The sequence below is a fragment of the Orbicella franksi genome, chromosome 3, assembly GCF_964199315.1.
Source record: "Orbicella franksi chromosome 3, jaOrbFran1.1, whole genome shotgun sequence".
In the NCBI taxonomy this organism is placed as follows: Eukaryota; Metazoa; Cnidaria; class Anthozoa; order Scleractinia; family Merulinidae; genus Orbicella; species Orbicella franksi.
In genome coordinates this window covers 19,397,026-19,415,000 of record NC_138147.1, presented here as the reverse complement: position 1 = coordinate 19,415,000, position 17,975 = coordinate 19,397,026, and the positions used below count along the sequence as shown (strand labels likewise).

Here is a 17,975-nt window from a genome sequence, read left to right as displayed (position 1 = left end):
GCAAGCGATATTTAATTTCTTTCTTAAGATGAATACCACAAACTAAACTTGACTTCCAGCACTCGGTTGCTTATATACAGTTGTGTTTAACAAATAAAGAGGCCTCGACTGTGCTCTGTTCTGTTGTAAAGCACGCAGGAAGCGGTAGAGCACGGAAGAAGTGTAGGGGAAAGCACGAGACGTAGTCGAGTGTTTTTCCTTACTTCTTGAGTGCTCTACCACTTCCTAAGAACTTTACAACAGATCAGGGCACAGTCGAGGCCTCTTTATTTGAAATTACCAAACAAGGAGCTCAAAGCTTGCGGATGAAAATGCGAAATGCTGCGTTAAATTTGAAAGAAGCTACAGTTACTTACGGCTTGCAGCCGCTTGCAGCAAGATTGCCCGAACTAGCGTAAAAGTTAGAAAGACTGAACTGCCCCCACTGGTTCTACTACGAGCACAGAAGAGAATATCAGAGCAAGCTTTGAACTGGCCACTCGTCGGTTCACTTCGCTGAGATGTCCAGAGAACGAGCGTCACTACACTGTATGTGAGTGTTGTTTGAGCAATTGGGCATTTTTACAATTGTTGTTTTCGGTCGTTGTTTTACTTCTAAGGTATAATTTCTGCCTTCAAAACAAATATAATGTCTGTTATCGAAGCACTGGTTAGGTTGAGAATTTGCTTATTTCGCTACGTGTTTTGTCGGCGGGAATCTAGCAAAACTTGTTATTTAAGTACAGTTTTAACGCTACTGTTACTAACAGTGATCTCCGTGAACCATATTTACTGCAGGCATAGAGCTCGTTTCCATTGCGTTTGTCTGAGTCACAGGGGATGTTTAATTTGGGTCAAATTTGTCAAAATTCGGAAGCAAAAATTTAAAAGCCAGCATACCGTCATCAACCCGTGCTCTGTTGTCTGATAAAGCACGCTGTTTCAGCCAATCAGAGCGCGCGTTATATGGAAACTTTATTATAATGTGACATAAAATAATCGATTAGAAAGTGCAAACAATTTAACCGTTATATTGCTCACATTCCCAAATTTAGTCGAGATGTAATTTTACACCAGAATGGTCATTTAGTTCTACGTAGGAAAATTGCGTTTTCGAACTCTCGCTTCCCTCCTTTATCATAAAAAGCTACCTGCCCGAACATTTACTGCAACAAGTCAAACCTGAAATTAAACTGGCAAAACAAAGAAGACTAACAACAGCGTAGATCAAACAGCATTCCCGTACTCCAGTACGGTCGGTACGGTTCAACATGATTTATAGATGAATGTATGATGCAGTCTGTTACAGTCAACTATCAGGACTGGCCTTTTCTCATTAGTTTTTCCACTTCCTTCTGTAGCTCAGATGTTTTGTCCACACTCGATGGTGATTAAAAAATAAAAACCTTCATTCGCTACAACCTTTTTTGTCACGTTTTCTCAAATGGTATACCGCATAATAAGTACAATATTTTTTTAAATAATAGTCTTCTTTGATGGCGTTTTCCAGGATATTAAAATTACTAACTTCTGAAAATCTCACCTGAAAGGAGATGACTGGAAATACTTCTTCCCGTGTACGGCCATAGAAAAAATAGCTTGAGAAACGTAAAGACGATATGCCAATCTTTGGAAGAAGTCATGTCTTCAAGTTGGCTTTCGTCTCTGGTGAAAGTAGGAATCAGATCAATGGACGCCTGGTTAGCGTAGTGTTTTGGCTCAAATGACCTCTGTGATACTGCAAAAAAATACATTGCCAGAATATTTCATTATCATAGAAATTGCAATGATATTTGCAAGGGCAAATGACGGATATAGTGTCCTCTGCGTATAGCTAATTGGAAAAATATCCATTATTGCCCATTTTAAGACTTTCGATAAGTCAACAATTACAATAAATATTAAGATTTCGTACTTAATGAAGGAACTGTTAAAACTGAAGGTAAAATTGAAAAAAAAAGAGATAAAATTTTAAGAAAAAGCCTTGCTGAGTTGCACGTGTAGTCACACTTCCTGACTCCAAATCGAGAAGGCAGTTTTTAGTCTTTCGACTGATTTGCAACCTGAAATTCAATAGGGAGTTTAAGAAAACCACGACGGCAACGGCAACGGGAACGTCGCTAACCAAAAGGTTTAATGACCAGAACAATGGCTTTACACGTGCATTATAATTCTTGGTACATTTCTTTGCCGTCCTCTGCAAAACAGCAACGTGAAATGACCAAATTCTGCGTTGTCTGGAGAACGTGAACGGCAACGGCTAATTTTTTAAATTTATATGCCAAGTTTAACACTGTGTTCCATGTTCAGTTTCGAGGTAATTTTGACAGTGAGAAACAAACTAAATGACTTAAAGGTATCGCGAGATTCGTAGGTAAAATATAAGTTCATTTTTTAACCGACGTTGTCTTCAGCGTCGCCGTCGTGGTTACTTAAACTCCCTATTTACTTGGACTTAACTCGGGCCCTTTTTAGCAGAAAGAGTGAAATCATAATAAACTGAATAAAAGCAAGATCTCAATGACCGAGGCTTTAAAATTTGGCCACGAATTACTTTCTTTTACATAATTCTAGAAATTAAGTGAAATTGTCACCTAAAGTGTGCTTCTTGTTAAGAGTGCTGGCGTTTCCAAGGTGCTTTTTACTCTGACGGAGCAAACAGTGATAGTGAATTTAACATTCGTACCGGATGTTCATTTCCCCGTACCTTTACCATGTTGTGACGTTATTTTAGAATAATGATTGCCAGTTTGCTCGGAGCAGCTGTTTGCGTTTTGGCAAGTTCCGGTTTTCACTTTTAACTGAAAAATGCCACTTTTGCATCAAAGAGCAAAAACAAATATGTCTTCTTGTCCACCGTTCATTAAAGCGGTGAGAATAATTAGCGGCTAGACGAGTTCACATTAATATTAGATTCAATCGATTGAATCTTTTTACTTGGAGCATAGTCGGTAGAAGGGGTTATCAACTATGCTCGGCGTAAAGGTAATCCCTTTGTGTCATGTTAGTAACTAAATAGTGTCTGTACGTAATGCATTGTTGGGACTGTAGGTAATGTAGCAGATAAAAACGGTAAACTCTTCGCAAATTTTGCTTTTTAAATGCTCATATGAGAAATTTACTTGCGAAACTGTTATTTCATCAAAAGTATTTTTAAATTGACTACATCTGCCGATTTGCCTTAACATGGCATGGCGACACGTAGTCTCCAGCGGCCATAGTGCTATTATTATCTCTTCGCCACAATTAGGGCGGAAATAATTATTATTCTACGACTACGACGTTATCGTTAGGATTATATGCGCTTGACCCCAGCCTTGATTTGGCTTAAGTATCTCTGCATAAAAAAGGTAATTGAAATAAATTTGCCACTTATTTCCAAAATGCGGGCTAATTACAAAAGCTATATATGCCCTTAATATATTATCAAATGTATAATGGGGCTCAAATGGATTACCCAGTTTCTCAACGGTTAATGTTGTCAATAGTTTCGCCACCTTATCAGCAAGGCGTAATGTCCAGGTGCCATTACGCATTGTCAACTACGCTAATTAACCGTAGCAGCTTGAAGCAGTTACCAAATTACTGGCTAGTAGACAAAGTTGGGCTCGGTTGTTTTACTACAATTTTCCATTACGTAAATTTATGAGGGCACGAAATATATTAATACCGTAAATTTTGTCGTTACGGTGTCGGTGAATCTTTGGCACTATGCAGGCGTAGACTTGATAGATACATGTAGCACTGACCGAACTTTGATCCATTGTTCAAAATATTGGGTTGCGCTAATGTAGCATAAAGGGCTTTAAGTCAGTTCCGTTATTTCCACGAATTTCCAGCGTTATCGTACATTATACACAAAAAGTGATATTGTACCTACAGAATATTCTGGAATGGATTTACTACCTATCTTGACAGCGGATGTCCGTTTTTATTTCAGCGAACATCAGGCATTGCTTGCAGAATGAATTTTCAAGAGGAACATTCATGCAAAAAACGGTAATAAGTCCTCTAAATTATAAATTATTTCTTTCTCTCCTTAACTCACTTGAAGCTCGTTGTTTGGGAATTAAGCGTTTTAAATTTCATCAACTTAGTGGAGTAGTCTGTTGTGACAAAATATATTAAATGAAAAGAAATATTTTATTCTCTGTAGCTCGTGAGGGATTTTTTTTACCAATAGAAGAGTCTGAAACTCGTGCTCACTTTGGTTGACGTCAAAGACATTTCTATTATAATTAGAAGGTCCCGTTGGAGGTTTCAATTACTACCTATTTTTAAATATCCCGTTTCGCTTTAATAGTGTGGTTAAGGTAAATAAATTATATTATATTATAGTTCAAAAGTCTTCTGGTGTCTTTTCTCTTCATCGACAAAGCTTGTATAAATGGAAGTGGGAGATTTAACAAACTGAAATAAACTTAAACCTTTTCAGTGAGAAGAGTAACGCCAGTTTAATTGTTTTGGATAGAATCTTAGAACTTAGGTGTAATTGGCAATCGACGCGAGGTATTAAACGTGGTATCGGGACCTGAGCGAGGAACTTAAGAATGTTGTTAACTTTCGTCATTGCAAATTGAAATTCCGCCTTTATATGCTTTCACAGACAGGGTCAAACAATGAAAAGAAGCAAGTGGAAATGCAAAGATGAAAAAGTATTTTTCAAGATGTTATTTACTCTCAGTTTAACTGGACTCGGTCGCATTTTTTTCTCGAAAAGCTTAGGATATTGGGCGTGGCTCCGTCATTCAGTGGTATCAGCGTTTTGCATAAGGTTATGGGTCTTTTCAAAGTTTAAGATATGCCATCGTTTGTTTTTCACATAGAGGCTAATATTACACTTTTCAATCGATTTCAATAGAAAACCCCTCCGCAGTTCTGTATAATTATGAATATAGGTTCAGTAGCATTTAGATTTCAAGTTCAAATCGTTGGAATTGGTATTATGTACGTTTAAAGCTTTTCTTTTTGGCAAAACACAACGAAATTGACATCTTTACAACTATAAAGGAATTTTCTCTAAAGGAAAGTCACTTGCCACTTGGAAAATTAACGGCGCTAACTGATCCGGAAAGAATTCAAGGCTGTTCAGTTGAGCTGATAGCAGAGGATCTCCTGGTGTTTAGCAATGGATGCCGTAGTGGGAGCTATACTTTTGAAGATAGTTTCAAAGGATCTTCCTGGATCAGGTATCCTGTCAAACATTTCTTTCATGTTTTTATCAACATTATAATGAAACTGTGGTTATCAAGCCACCCAATTGGCTCCTAGATCACCAGGCTTTGAATTGAGTGCTGCTTGTCAACTCTACGCAATGGCAAATTTCTCTTCGTCACATTATTTGCAAGGTGTTCTACCTTCTATGACAGGAGAGCATGCTGACCCATACGTTTTCTGTTTAGCTAACAATAGGTTGAAAAAAGAATTTCGTGGATACTTGTGATCAACACCCTCGGATTCATGGACTACGACTGAGTTCTTCAAGGCTACAAAAGGATCGTTTCCTTCAAATATATTGCTTTTTTTGGTCGTCTGTTTTCCAGATCTCGAAACCTTTTCAGTTCAAATGTTTTTACCTCCCACACCTGCCGAGATTCTGATTTTGTTTCACCACATCAAATCAGGAATAACTGGATCGACATACTAATAGTACAAGTACAAGCCAACCGCAACTGCCGCCCAGCGCCTGCCTACAAATGTAACCGGTTTTCTTTTAGCGCCTGCCTAATTGTTTTTCGTTGAAGAAATTTGTTTTGAGCGAACGTTTTCAGCTATCAAAAAAAAAAAGAAAAAAAGAAAATGCCACTAGCATCAAAATTTGGCATTTTATTATGGTATAGTTTGTCTGACATCAAGAACTCTATTCAGGAGCCGATGCTCAATTCCATTGTTTATTACGACTTTGTGTTTCAAGAGATTAATCTCTAGGGTCTGTTTCTATGAACCCATTGGCGGAAAATTGCAAAACTCCACGATAAAACGGTTTAATCGCCAAAGAATTACTATCCAATAGATACATTTCGCTAGTGACAGGAATTGATATTTTGAGTTAATCTGTTCCTAGCTGTGGAGAAACAACCTCAATCGATCTTTACGTTTATGTAATTTGTAGAACACTCCCAAGACAGTGTACAGAATATGTATGCAAGAGTTAATTTCGAAAAAAAAACAAACCATGAGGGGCACATGCTTTACTCAGTGTTTAGTAAATGCATAGCTCCGATCCTAACCCTAAAGTACAGGGAATTGAAAGTTACTAACAACACAAATAAGTTGCGCTGAAACTGAAGAATTGAAGCCTGTGGGAGAAAGAAAGAAAGACAGAAGGAAAGATTTTTTTTTCAATTTGTGTGCATTTTCGTAATTTGTAATAGCGCTTTTCCCCATTTCGTACCCCTTACATTCTCAACAGAAATATATGTCACTTTTTGAAGACATGATTGATCATCCCAGTTATACACACAACGTTTAAAAACGGTTATGAAATTAAAGCCTGAAAAAAACATTCAGGCTTGAAGGGGGACCTCTGCGATACCAGTGCAGTGCTCAACCAACTGAGCTATCAAGCTAACTGGCAGCTGGTCACTTTGCGAGTTCGTAATATACCCGTAGATGGTGAAGAATACAAGTGAATATATGAAAGATCATATATTTGAACTGCGGAGAAAGATATGAAGGCATGATTGATCATCGCAGTTATACACAAATTAAGCGGTTATGAAATTAATTTTTTCAGGCTTTATTTTCACAACTGCTTAAGTTGTGCGTATAACTGCGATGATCAATCATGTCTTCATATGTTTCTCCGCAGTTCAAATACATGATCTTCCATATATTCACTTGTATATGTCACTTTATAGGAAAGACAGTATTTTTTCCGCCTGAAGTAAGAGTTTCATATTTTTTAAATAACCTTTAACCTGTCCTGACCAGCAAAATATTAAAATGACCATTCAAAAGAGAACTGAGGAGATTATTTTTTAAAAGATGGTTCGTAATGTCTTAGTCCGTGAATCGAAAGAAAGGATATTTTATTTAGAAATATATAATATATTATATATTTGCAATATACACATTATGTTACTCACTAAGAGTTCAGGTGATGTTCACCGTTTAACCGAAGATAGTGCTCTTCAGCAAAGGAGCAGATCATACCAATAGATGGACTACTCCGTTGTTGGTTTTCTCTTTACAAGATATATGGAACCGTTGAAATAATCATGTCAGCAGCTGTTATTACCAAAGGCACAATATAAAAGCGCTGTTTGTGGTGATGCGTAAGGCTTTTGGCAAAGTTAAAATAATAGGCACCTTAGCCCTTTGTACGATTTTTTGTTCATTCGAAGGGTTTTCGTTTTGGCACAACTGGATATAATTTATAGTCATTTATATCAACTTCCCATTTTCATTTTTATTCTTATGGAAAGTCTTCCTGCTTGCAGTTATCATAAATTTATTCAAGCTAATCGAAGTATATGTCATAAAGATGTCACAACAGCGATGAATGATCCATGACTTATATAGTTTATTAGCTCTGGAAGAATACTTCTACAAGTAGAAAAGTGAACTTCCACCTTAGGTTTCTCATTGCATTCTATAGATTAGAGTGAGAGAAACGAAAGCGCGAGGGCAAACTGTTTGAAATCCCAAAGCAAGTGTAGCATCTAAAATATTGATATCAAGTGAAAGCCACTGACAATTTTTTGACAATAATTTGCCTTTCCAATGAAACACCTGCCATTGGTGCCAAAATACAAAGTGGGAAAAAATTGTGAACGCAAAGTTTAGTCAGCAAGCAGCAATTTTTTTCACCTTTAAATCATACGATTTGTATCTCCGCTGTTCGGGTAAACTCTTTATAAAAAAGGAAAATCGGATTGTAAAACTCCTGCAAGGGCGGTGGTAGCACTACGGGTTACAAAAAGAATAACTTAACAATGCACGCATTAAATAATAAAGAAAGCACAGACATCGACGTGATGATCCAAGTGAACTCAAGTTTGAACCAACTAATGTGATTTGGCGATAGCGACACCATCAGAGAACTGAAACCAGTTTGAAATTATTAGTAGTAAAGCAAAAATGAATTGATCATAGCCCAGATACAGTGTACCTTGTCCTCAGTCTGCCTGTCTCTTTCATTCTTAAAGGTATGAATGACTGATTAGGGAAGATGCCGTGCAAGCACAACGTATAGCGAATCATTCTCCACTCCATGAAAACAAACATGTTGCATGCAATGATCTGTGTCTTTACTGCACCCAAATTCGTAATTTGTCAGTCAGAAGCCTGTCTACAGTCCCGGATATCCTACAATATCAAGTCACTAACATGATGGCCAGATTTATGGCCAAATTTACTCGTTTGGTATCGCCGTGGGTATTCTGGCTCTACTGCGAACCATAGCTCGGAAAGCTCGTCGGATTCGCCGAAGCTTACCGTCAGCTTTACTCAGCTATATGTTGTTGTACATGCCACTTCTAAAAAGAAGTCAGAGGTGAAAGTTAAGGTAGCAATGATGAGTATGACCAATCCCAGTCTAACTTGATAAGATGCATCAATACAAGCATTTGTTACAGCTAGTTAGGGTCAGAAAAGCACACCGTTTAGAAATAATTGTTCAAGAACAACAGGGAAATTCTTTTTTAAACCTAAAAAAGACGAAAAAGTGAAAAAAAAAAAAAAAAAGAAAAAAGACCGTCCGTAGAAACTTCAATACTGGAAATTAAAATCTCCTTTTTCAAAAACAGACATATTCTATCATGTTTCCCACTTGAAACGTTCTTTGTATAACGGCCGACCAGTTCATAAAGAAAATAAATACGCACAAAAGGTCGGAACTCCTCGCTGTTAAATCTACTTTAAAACTCATAGAGCGAAATCACATAACATAAAATTGTGCCAAAAGTGACAAGTAACAGTATACTGCAGCACGTTCAGAGAAAAATAACTTAAGAGCGTGTAATGAACTTAAAAATGGAGTTCTTCGGGGGAAAAACATCCTAAATTTGTGCCATCTGCTGGACCTGAACCAGTACTATCTCTGGTGTTTTGCTTAATTCAACTAAAAGAATTGGTTCTCTCGTTATTTTCACAAAAGCCTAGGAAGTTAACACTGTCTGCTTTTAGTTATAACTACTAAAAACTAGACACTATGAAATGGATTTGCTGGGCATTACGGTTTCTTATTTTTCGGCCTTAACTTTGGATTCAATCGCCGGCTACCCTACACCTGACAGAATATATATTTCCGTTATAAAAATTCAACTGGTGAGCTGCTTTTTGTACACGACGTATCACAGAAGTAGAAATACATATAATTTCTGTTACTTACCAGAATCGATTTGGTGTAGAATTAGTTGCAATACGTTGACTATTGATCATCAATAGCCTTTTCAGGGTCTTCTTGGAATAAAACCGATAGACCAATTTGTGCAATAGCAACACAGTAGAAATAAGTTTGCGAAATGCGCCCGAAATAGATTTGGTGACAAAATTTAACCTCACTAACCGATTCTCTTGTATTTACTTAATATCACCATCAGCGATGGTTTGCCACTTGTTTTCCTGTCAAATAACGTGACTTCTAGTCATATGAATTTGCTCAGCTTCGTCTTTGTTATTGTAGTGTCGATTTTTTCAATAAATTTGAACTGTCCGTGTATTTAAACTTCCGCATTTAAAATGAAATTGCGTGAAAGTGTAAACACAGGCGCTTTTAAAACATAAAAGAAGCCTGAGTCGACGTTCAATCGAGTATTTCCGCCTCATACGACCAATTTCATCTCTTCCGGCCATTCCCATAAAAAGTCTGGATACTGATATGAGTAATAAACCATTGTATTTTGGCATTTTTTTAATTTCTAGTTTGCAGGTTTGCATAGTAATAAGACAATGTGAGGAAGACACCTGTCCAAACAAACCTAGTTAAATTTCAGAGGTAAACCTCATCTTATTTGCTCCTAAGAAGAATAGTTATGATCGCATGTTAGTTGCTGAAATTTTGGAGAGGTAGGCGTTATTTTATTTGTTCATGGGTAGAGTAGATGAACCCGGCCAGAGATATGTTAGGTCTTTCCGAACCTTAAAAGATGGAAATAGTAGAATTATAAATGCTGACTATGAAAAAAGAATATGAACAAACAAACAAACAATATACTGATTAACTACTGAATTGTAGTGGTCTATAAACCTTCGCAATTTTGCTTATTCATTTATTTAATTCACAAAATTTTCTATGATTCCCTCTTTCTTTGATTCATCCATTCCTCCATCCATCCATCCATCCATCCATCCATCCATCCATCCATCCATCCGTCCGTCCGTTCGTTCGTTCATTCAGGCATTCATGCAATACTTTCATGCATTCACACATTCGTACATTCACGCATTCATTCCTTCCTTCTTTCCTTCCTTCATTCATTAGGGTTTAACCCTGGCAACGTACAAAACTGGTTTTAAAATCGACGAATAAAATCACTGATCATGAATGATAATTAAAACTTGGAAAGCCACAATTAGCGAAATTGCACTTACACAATGAAATGTTTAGAAATCGCGTACTCCAAGAGACAAGATCATAGTTTCTTGTCTACTCTTGGCTGTAACAAGTAAACGTTTGATTATTTTGTGACAATCAAGTAACAGCTCTGCGATTAACCTTGAAAATAACTTCCTATTGATATTTCGTTAAATTTATTTATTTATTTATTATTATTATTACTATTTTTTTTTAATCTAGCGTTTTCATTCTATTTTTTTTTTGTTTCATTTCACAAAGACTTTTGGTGAATCTAATTTTTGCAAACAATACCAGCTTCCTTAACCAGTATTACTTTAGAAGAGACACATACGGCGATGGGAGCTATCTGCACCCTAGCCTACCCACTAGTTTCAAACTCGTCTAGGAAAGAATCACTGGCTAGCGTAGCTTGACCATTTGGCAGATATGTTTCAAATGTATTAGTTATCAGAAAACCCAGGTGAGAGTAATTTACTCTAGAACTATGTCAGTCATTTAAAATGTCATCTGGCCATCACGTTTGAGATAACAGGAAAATTGTTCACGATTTTGTGGACGAATATAAAAACTTGCCAGCAGTACATTTCTGATATGGAAAGCATAAACACCACTTTACCTTCATAATCCGGCAAAAAAATTCCAATTTTGTTAGTGGTAAATAAGTGTTTTTGATAACAGCGAAATATAGCAGCCGCATTGTTTACGTCCTTGGAATCTGCAACCTTGAACTTTTGTAGGGCAACGAATCTCTTTCAGACAATTAAGGTTTTGATGCTTTTAAGGAGGTGTCAGTCGAGGAGACATCTTTCTTGATCACGTATTAAATACGACAAAAACAAAGCCGAAATCATTTGAGTAGTCTTTGATTGTTCAAAGTACTAAAAAACATGGCCAATCTCACGTCTGCAGTTTGGGTGGCAGAGCAGAAGTCGTCTTGTTTCTGTCACTTATTTGTCAAATTCGGATTATCGAGAAGGAAATCTAGAAAATATTTCACCCAGTTTTACACTGATATTTACTGGCAAGAGATTACTATTTACTTTACAACAGGCTGCAGTGACATAAACTTTATGTATGTTTTAAAATGAAGCTTTCTGTTAAAAGGAACTCCCAGGTTAATCGACTAAGTGCCTTTTTTAAAGGCAGAAAAACTTCTGCGAGCGGTAAACTTCATACAGATGAAGATGAGAAAGGCGAATTGTGCAACACATGTAAAGATAGTGAACATTTCAAGACAGAAGTACAGAGACACAGCTCTGAATCAAACCGGGCAAGCCAGCCTGAATATCTCATCGTTCTTCACCGTATTCTTCAGGAACAAATAATCAACACCAAAGAAGTATACAACCTAGCAGGACATACAATAACAGTAGAAGTACTTGAAGATACAGAGTTGTAGTCTATGGATTAATTCCTTCATGAAGAAAGAAACATGGTGATTGTATAAAATCTATGAAAGCATATGTAAGAGTGGTCAGAGAACAGAGATCTTGAAAGTCTTCACAGGAACCTTTCGAAGCTAAATATTCACGGCAACAGCTTAGCGTATATCAATTCTAAAGAGGAAGGTAAAGATGACATCAGCGACACAAACAGATCCTTTGAAAAAGCACGAATTTAACAGGTAGTATAATGATGAACTGCGTGTCAGGTCTGTCAGAAAAAACACATGCTGTCGCTACTGCGGAAGTTGAGTCATATGTTTCATATAATCCAATGTTTTACAAACAAACCTGCTATAGGCCTTTACAAATCTAAACGTGTTGAATGAATGAACTGTGATTGCAGTCGGAAATATTCCTCTTGTAAACACCGAACAGTACGTGACTTTATGCCTACACTTTACTTCCAGAACAATTGTACTTTGAGAACAGTCGCATTGTATTTTTTTGTAATTTTTCATTTTTTTTTATTGCACTTATAATACAGTACAATATGACACACAACTTAACTACACTTAAACATACTTCTAACAATACTTTACTCAGTTACAAATACCGAATCACAGTGTGTTGCTTACAATAGACTAGTGACAGTAAATTACATAACTAAACGTACACTACATACACGTAAATTACTTACAATATATTACTCACAGAAAACTACTTACAATACGTTACATACAATAGAGTCTTATTTACAATACTTTTTCGGGAGAGGGGGTTCAAGAAACAACGTCGACAGTTTAGATGAAATTACAAGTTAAGAGTTTTTCCCAGTTTTTGTTATATTTAGTCACCTTTTTATGTTTTACTGCTATTCGTCGTTCTATGTCCTGAACTATTTTAACTCTTGCTACGAAAACATATAATGATGGTTCCATATTGTTCAATTTGCATTTATAAATATAAAATTTTGCCATAAGTATCAGGTGATTTAAAATGATATTATCTTTGCTTACACTACACTCACCAAAAAAATGTAACCTGCAAATAGAAAAACTGCATTTAGAACTTATTGGACCGCTAATGATCCCGACCAAGAAATAACGAATGGCTTGGGTTTATATTAGAGGAAAGTGAAAACATATATATATAATCAAAGAGCTCTTAGAGCTTACTTCTGAAAGCAAATTATCATTTTTTTGCTCTCGCCGGATTAGACTTTACTCGTTTGTGCACTCTGCTGCGGAAACGCGCGCTATACTAGTTAATGGTTAGGTTGCGTTCTGATTTTCGTGGGCAATAGGCCCACAACACCGTAAGCTAGCATCAACTCTGTTGAGCACCTTCAGCCAAGGAGGAACGCTCGGATACTGCCATCATGAAATTCTTTATTTTTTAATTGTCAGCAATCCATTGGCTATACATGAAAAAGGATTTTTTTTTTGTTATCTTCATTGCTTTTAAATTAAAGTATCAAGATTTAACCAAAACCCAAAGCCATTAGGTCTTAATGGTAACAATCGCAACAAGCAGCTTTAGCAAGCTTAAAACTGGGACGTTAATTAGTAACTGTTTGTTAAAAAAATTAATTTGCTTTTTGAACCAAAAAGGGACAATCCATACGCTATATGCGTTAAAATATAATGGATACTTCGGTTAACAGGGCTGGAAATAACAGTCGGCCGACCAAATTTTGAATATGTCCGGCCATTATGATGTCCGAACATTTCAATCACCGACACCAAGTTATTGTCCATCCATAAATTAAAGTTGGTTATATACATTGTTAAAAGGCTCGAAGTTGGTTGCAACCGGTACGGTCGCCAATGCGGCTAAAATTTCATCTTTGGCGACCACGTTCACGTTGACGATCAATAACGTTTTTTTCTCAATCATTATGTCCTTCCAGAAATACATAGTGAAAGATCTTTGCTTCTATAACATTCAATATAAGGGAAAAAAGCAATCTATCCGTTTGCTTTGCTTTAAAGGATTCCCTCAAATCGAAAAACTTGCAAATGGCTAATCGCGTTTGAAATCGCCCTATAATGCATTGCAAACCCTTGAGCATTGAGTACGTCATATACCTACCGATTGTGTCTTTTGTAATGCGTACACAAAATTAGCGGCCAAAAAAGTCGTGGAAATTTTTTTCTTTATAGATTTTATGCATTGAGTTCTTTTCTGAATAAAATTCCACTTGATTTTTATCACTTAGTCGCCAAATGGCTACTCAAGATTTTTTTAATTTTGGGCCCTTGACTCTGACAGTTTGAGCCATATCCAGGAGCCCATTACCATATCCAGTAGACTTTCTCAAAGTCCTTTTAAATTTTTTTTCTGGTTGGTTGGGCCTTTTAAAAGGACTTTTCATACCTGTTTGGCGCCAAATTCACCAGTCGAAAATTCTACCGGTGACGTCATGACAATTGAAGGGTTTTATCATGAAGTAATCTGAGACTCGAGAAAGACGCCATCTTTGTTTTTGTTTCTTCGAAGCAATGGAAGACGGTCTCGAAGACATGAAAGGTGTTTTAAATTTCGGCCTGCAGAAATTAGGTTACAGCAAGTTACGAGATGGTCAGAGACGAGTCGTGGAGGCTTATCTCACTGGAAAGGACGTGTATTTTTGCTCTCCGACTGGATCGGGCAAATCGTTATGCTTTGAGATTGCTCCGTTTGTTTTTGAGGGAATTGAAGTGGGAGTCGAAAACGCAGAAAAGCAAACGGATATATGCTCCATTTGTCTTGTGGTGGCCCCTCTCGTGTCATTAATGAAGGACCAAGTTGCTGGCTTGAAAAGTCGCGGCATAGCAACAGCCATTATCGGCCCTGAAAGTAGTGCCGCCGAAATGAAAGACATTCGACTTGGTCGGTTCAACCTTTTGTTTGGCAGTCCTTAGGCTCTGTTGAACTCTCACAGAACCGTCATTCGAGACTTAAAGGATTCGACCAAAGCTGTTTTTGTCGACGAAAGTCATTGTATTGCAAAATGGTAAGCATGAGGTTTAAGACAGAAACTATCAGGAAACTGAGCATATGTCAATCATTTTTCGCGCGTGAATTTATAATGTGATTCAAATCTATTCAGGCGAAACAAGTCGACCTCGTTCGCGACTGCGTTGCTCGCTCGGTCGCGTCGCGACCTTGGACGCTCACGCTCGACACGGTTGCGAGAGGTCGACTTGGAGCAAGTCTACATATCCAGGAGCCCATTATGGGCTTCTGCCATATCATAAAGCATAAGTGTTCATCTATCCTGTACTTGCCAAATAAAGTGCTCTTCAGAAATCTCCCTATTATGCATTACGTGCATTGCGATATGCCGCTAGCCCTTCATATGTATGTACCCTAAATAGAGTCAACTTTGGTCAGGAGCCCATCACTAGGAGCCTGCAACTCCCATACTAAGCCTATGTCATGGTACTTTTACAGACCGGTCTATTTTTAGGCTTCTTTTCCCACGAAAAAAGGTTAGTTCCAGTCTATATGAGCACGCATCGGTAAGGAGAAAAATGGCAACCTCAGGTGGACATGGCGAACTAATCTTCCGGTGAAATTATAAAGTCCGTGCTTGTGATTGGTCACTGAGGTTCCTGGCGGGTCTCAATTTGCAGTAAATTTAAGCTAAAAATAGATCTTTCTGTGGAAACGCCGGGACAGGAATAATTGAGGTAGTTGCACACTCCTAGTGATGGGCTCCTGCTTTAAAGGGACACAGTCAGCTGGAGCACATGCGCATTAGATACCATTTCATAGCTAATTTGCATATCACAGAGACCCGATCCATACTGTTTTTAACCAAATATGATAAAAATGATATCACAGGATGAGAAAAAGCACACTCAAAACAGGTTTTTCAGTAAGCGATTGAAAATCAAGCAAAACACTGCGAAGATTGAAGTGGATTTTTAGATGTTCTTTGATTTCAGGTTGAGGTGAACTTTCTTCAAAGTGAGAAAACTAGTGTCCAGGTCAGCGTGGTCCCAAAGCTGACTGTTTCCCTTTAATGGTAGCATTCAGTAGAAAACTAGGTTTGCTTGAAGAACATGTAATCAGGAGATAACCAGGAGAGACCGGTGTGGTCATCTAGTAGCATAAAGTCATCTAGTTAATCATAAATAATAGATAAATCAAATTTAAATACAGTTTTGAACGATTTGTGTAGGAAATCTTAACAGTATGCTAATAAATTTTCTTATGCTAATTATTATGCTAATCAATTATGCAAATTAGTGTCCAGTCAAATTGATGAGATGTCCGACCAAAATGAAGATTTGAAAGGACACATGTCCTGTTAAAGAAGAAAAATTATTTCCAGCACTGGTTAACTTTTAATCCTGGGTTAGCGTTAACCGGCTTTCGAGCAACCCGGCCCAGGGTCTCAAAAGGTCGAGTACAAACTTACGAAATAGTTCGTGTAGTGTGATCGTCAGGGTGAGTGTAGTTCTGAAAAGAAATGTTGTTGATGACTGACGTTTCGACAACCTGAGCGGAAGACATCTTCAGAGTCAAGTGAATAGTGTTTGCCAGTCGATGATGTTATAAGTATGGTCCGTTGAACGTGATTGGTCAGTATAGCCATGATGGCATTGGCTGAAAGACTCGTGTAAAGTTTGTCATCAGTCATTGGTGGGTTTCGATCCGTCTATTGTTTGTCAAATAGGTCGGTTTTTGGTCCGTGTATTGTTAAGTCGGTCTGTTAGAAGTCCGTTTGTCGGTTTCGTTTCCGTCATGGATAAGTCGTTTGTAAGGCGCCGGTAGCTGTTGACATCTGTTAAGAGACGTTTGTTCTAGGTTAGTGTACCAGCTTTCCAGAGTCAGTCGTTGAAAATAGTTTGTACTGTAGGTTAAGCACTGAGCAGAGTCCCAGTCAATATTGTGGTTTGTCAGTTGATGATGTACAGCAATGTGATTGTTGGCATCACCATTTCTCGTGGCTCGTTTTTAAGTGTTCAGTCAGTCTTGTGTTAAGGTTTCTGCCAGTCTCACCAATGTAGGAAGCCTGGCAGTCGGAGCATTTGATCTTGTAAACTGCTCCCTGTCTGTTGTTAGGTTCGTCTCTGTCTTTCACGTTGGTCAGTAAGTGTCGTAACGTAATTGTAATTGGGAAGAATTGTAATTGATCGCATTCGCATGGGGATTGACCGCAGGCTCCGTAAGGAACAGGCTGGATTTAGATCTGATAGAGGAACGAGGGAGCAAATTTTCATCTTACACAATATATTAGAGCAAGTGAATGAATGGCAGGCAACTCTCTATATCAATTTCGTAGATTTCGAGAAGGCGTTTGACTCAGTGCACAGAAATGGCTTATGGATGATAATGAATCAGTATGGTATCCCACAGAAGATCATCAACATAGTTAAAGCGCTGTACGATGGCTTTGAATGTGCTGTTGTCGAGGAAGAAGCAACTTCAGAATGGTTTGAACTAACGACTGGTGTCAAGCAAGGATGTGCAATGTCTGGCTTTCTTTTCCTGCTCATTATAGACTGGGCAATGAGACATACTGTGAAAGAGGAGGGAATCGGGCTGAGGTGGAAATTTACATCAAAACTTGAGGACCTCGACCTCGCTGACGATGTAGCTTTAATTTCCTCAACACAAAGACACTTGCAGTTGAAAACAAACAGGCTGGTAGAAAATGCAGAAAGGACAGGCCTTCGCGTAAATGTCGGGAAGTGCAAAGTCATGAGAGTCAATACAAGGAATAATGAAGCCATCACAGTGAATGGTCTGGCGTTGGAAGACGTAGAGAAGTTTATCTATCTAGAAGCCACAGTATGTAAACAAAGGGGCGGAGAAGAAGACATCAAGGCTAGGCTAGGGAAAGCGAGGGGAGCGTTTGTGAAGCTGAATCGAGTGTGGAATTCCAGCAGTGTGTCGAGGAAGACGAAGATCAGGCTATACAAAGCATTGGTCAAACTAGTTCTCATGTATGGTTGCGAAACATGGAAAATGAACGAAGGTGATGCTAAGAAAATCGATGTGTTTCAGAACCGATGCCTGAGAAGGATAATGAAGATTAAATGGCAAGGTAGGATTAGTAATAGAGAGCTACTGGAAAGAGCTAACGTGGAGAGGTT

General features: G+C 37.9%; 2 protein-coding genes across 2 annotated transcripts in view; one reads left to right on the top strand and one right to left on the bottom strand.

Moving 5' to 3' along the window:
- The window catches only part of LOC145482647 (uncharacterized), a 77,192-nt gene extending 75,427 nt beyond the window's left edge, over window positions 1–1,765 (bottom strand). The window contains exon 1 of the mRNA XM_081461256.1: window positions 1,523–1,765. Coding sequence (XP_081317382.1) covers window positions 1,523–1,733 — 211 coding nt within the window. The 5' untranslated portion in view covers window positions 1,734–1,765. The remainder of the gene's footprint in view (window positions 1–1,522) is intronic.
- A 12,622-nt stretch (window positions 1,766–14,387) lies between these two features.
- On the top strand, window positions 14,388–14,789 carry LOC145482388 (ATP-dependent DNA helicase RecQ-like). The gene has a single exon (XM_081461021.1). The coding sequence runs from the start codon at window positions 14,388–14,390 to the stop codon at window positions 14,787–14,789; it is 402 nt and encodes a 133-aa protein (XP_081317147.1).
- Window positions 14,790–17,975: the final 3,186 nt, after the last annotated feature.

Excerpts from the sequence above, each read along its gene's own strand:
- LOC145482388 (XM_081461021.1), top strand. The coding sequence starts at position 14,388 with ATGGAAGACGGTCTCGAAGACATGAAAGGTGTTTTAAATTTCGGCCTG.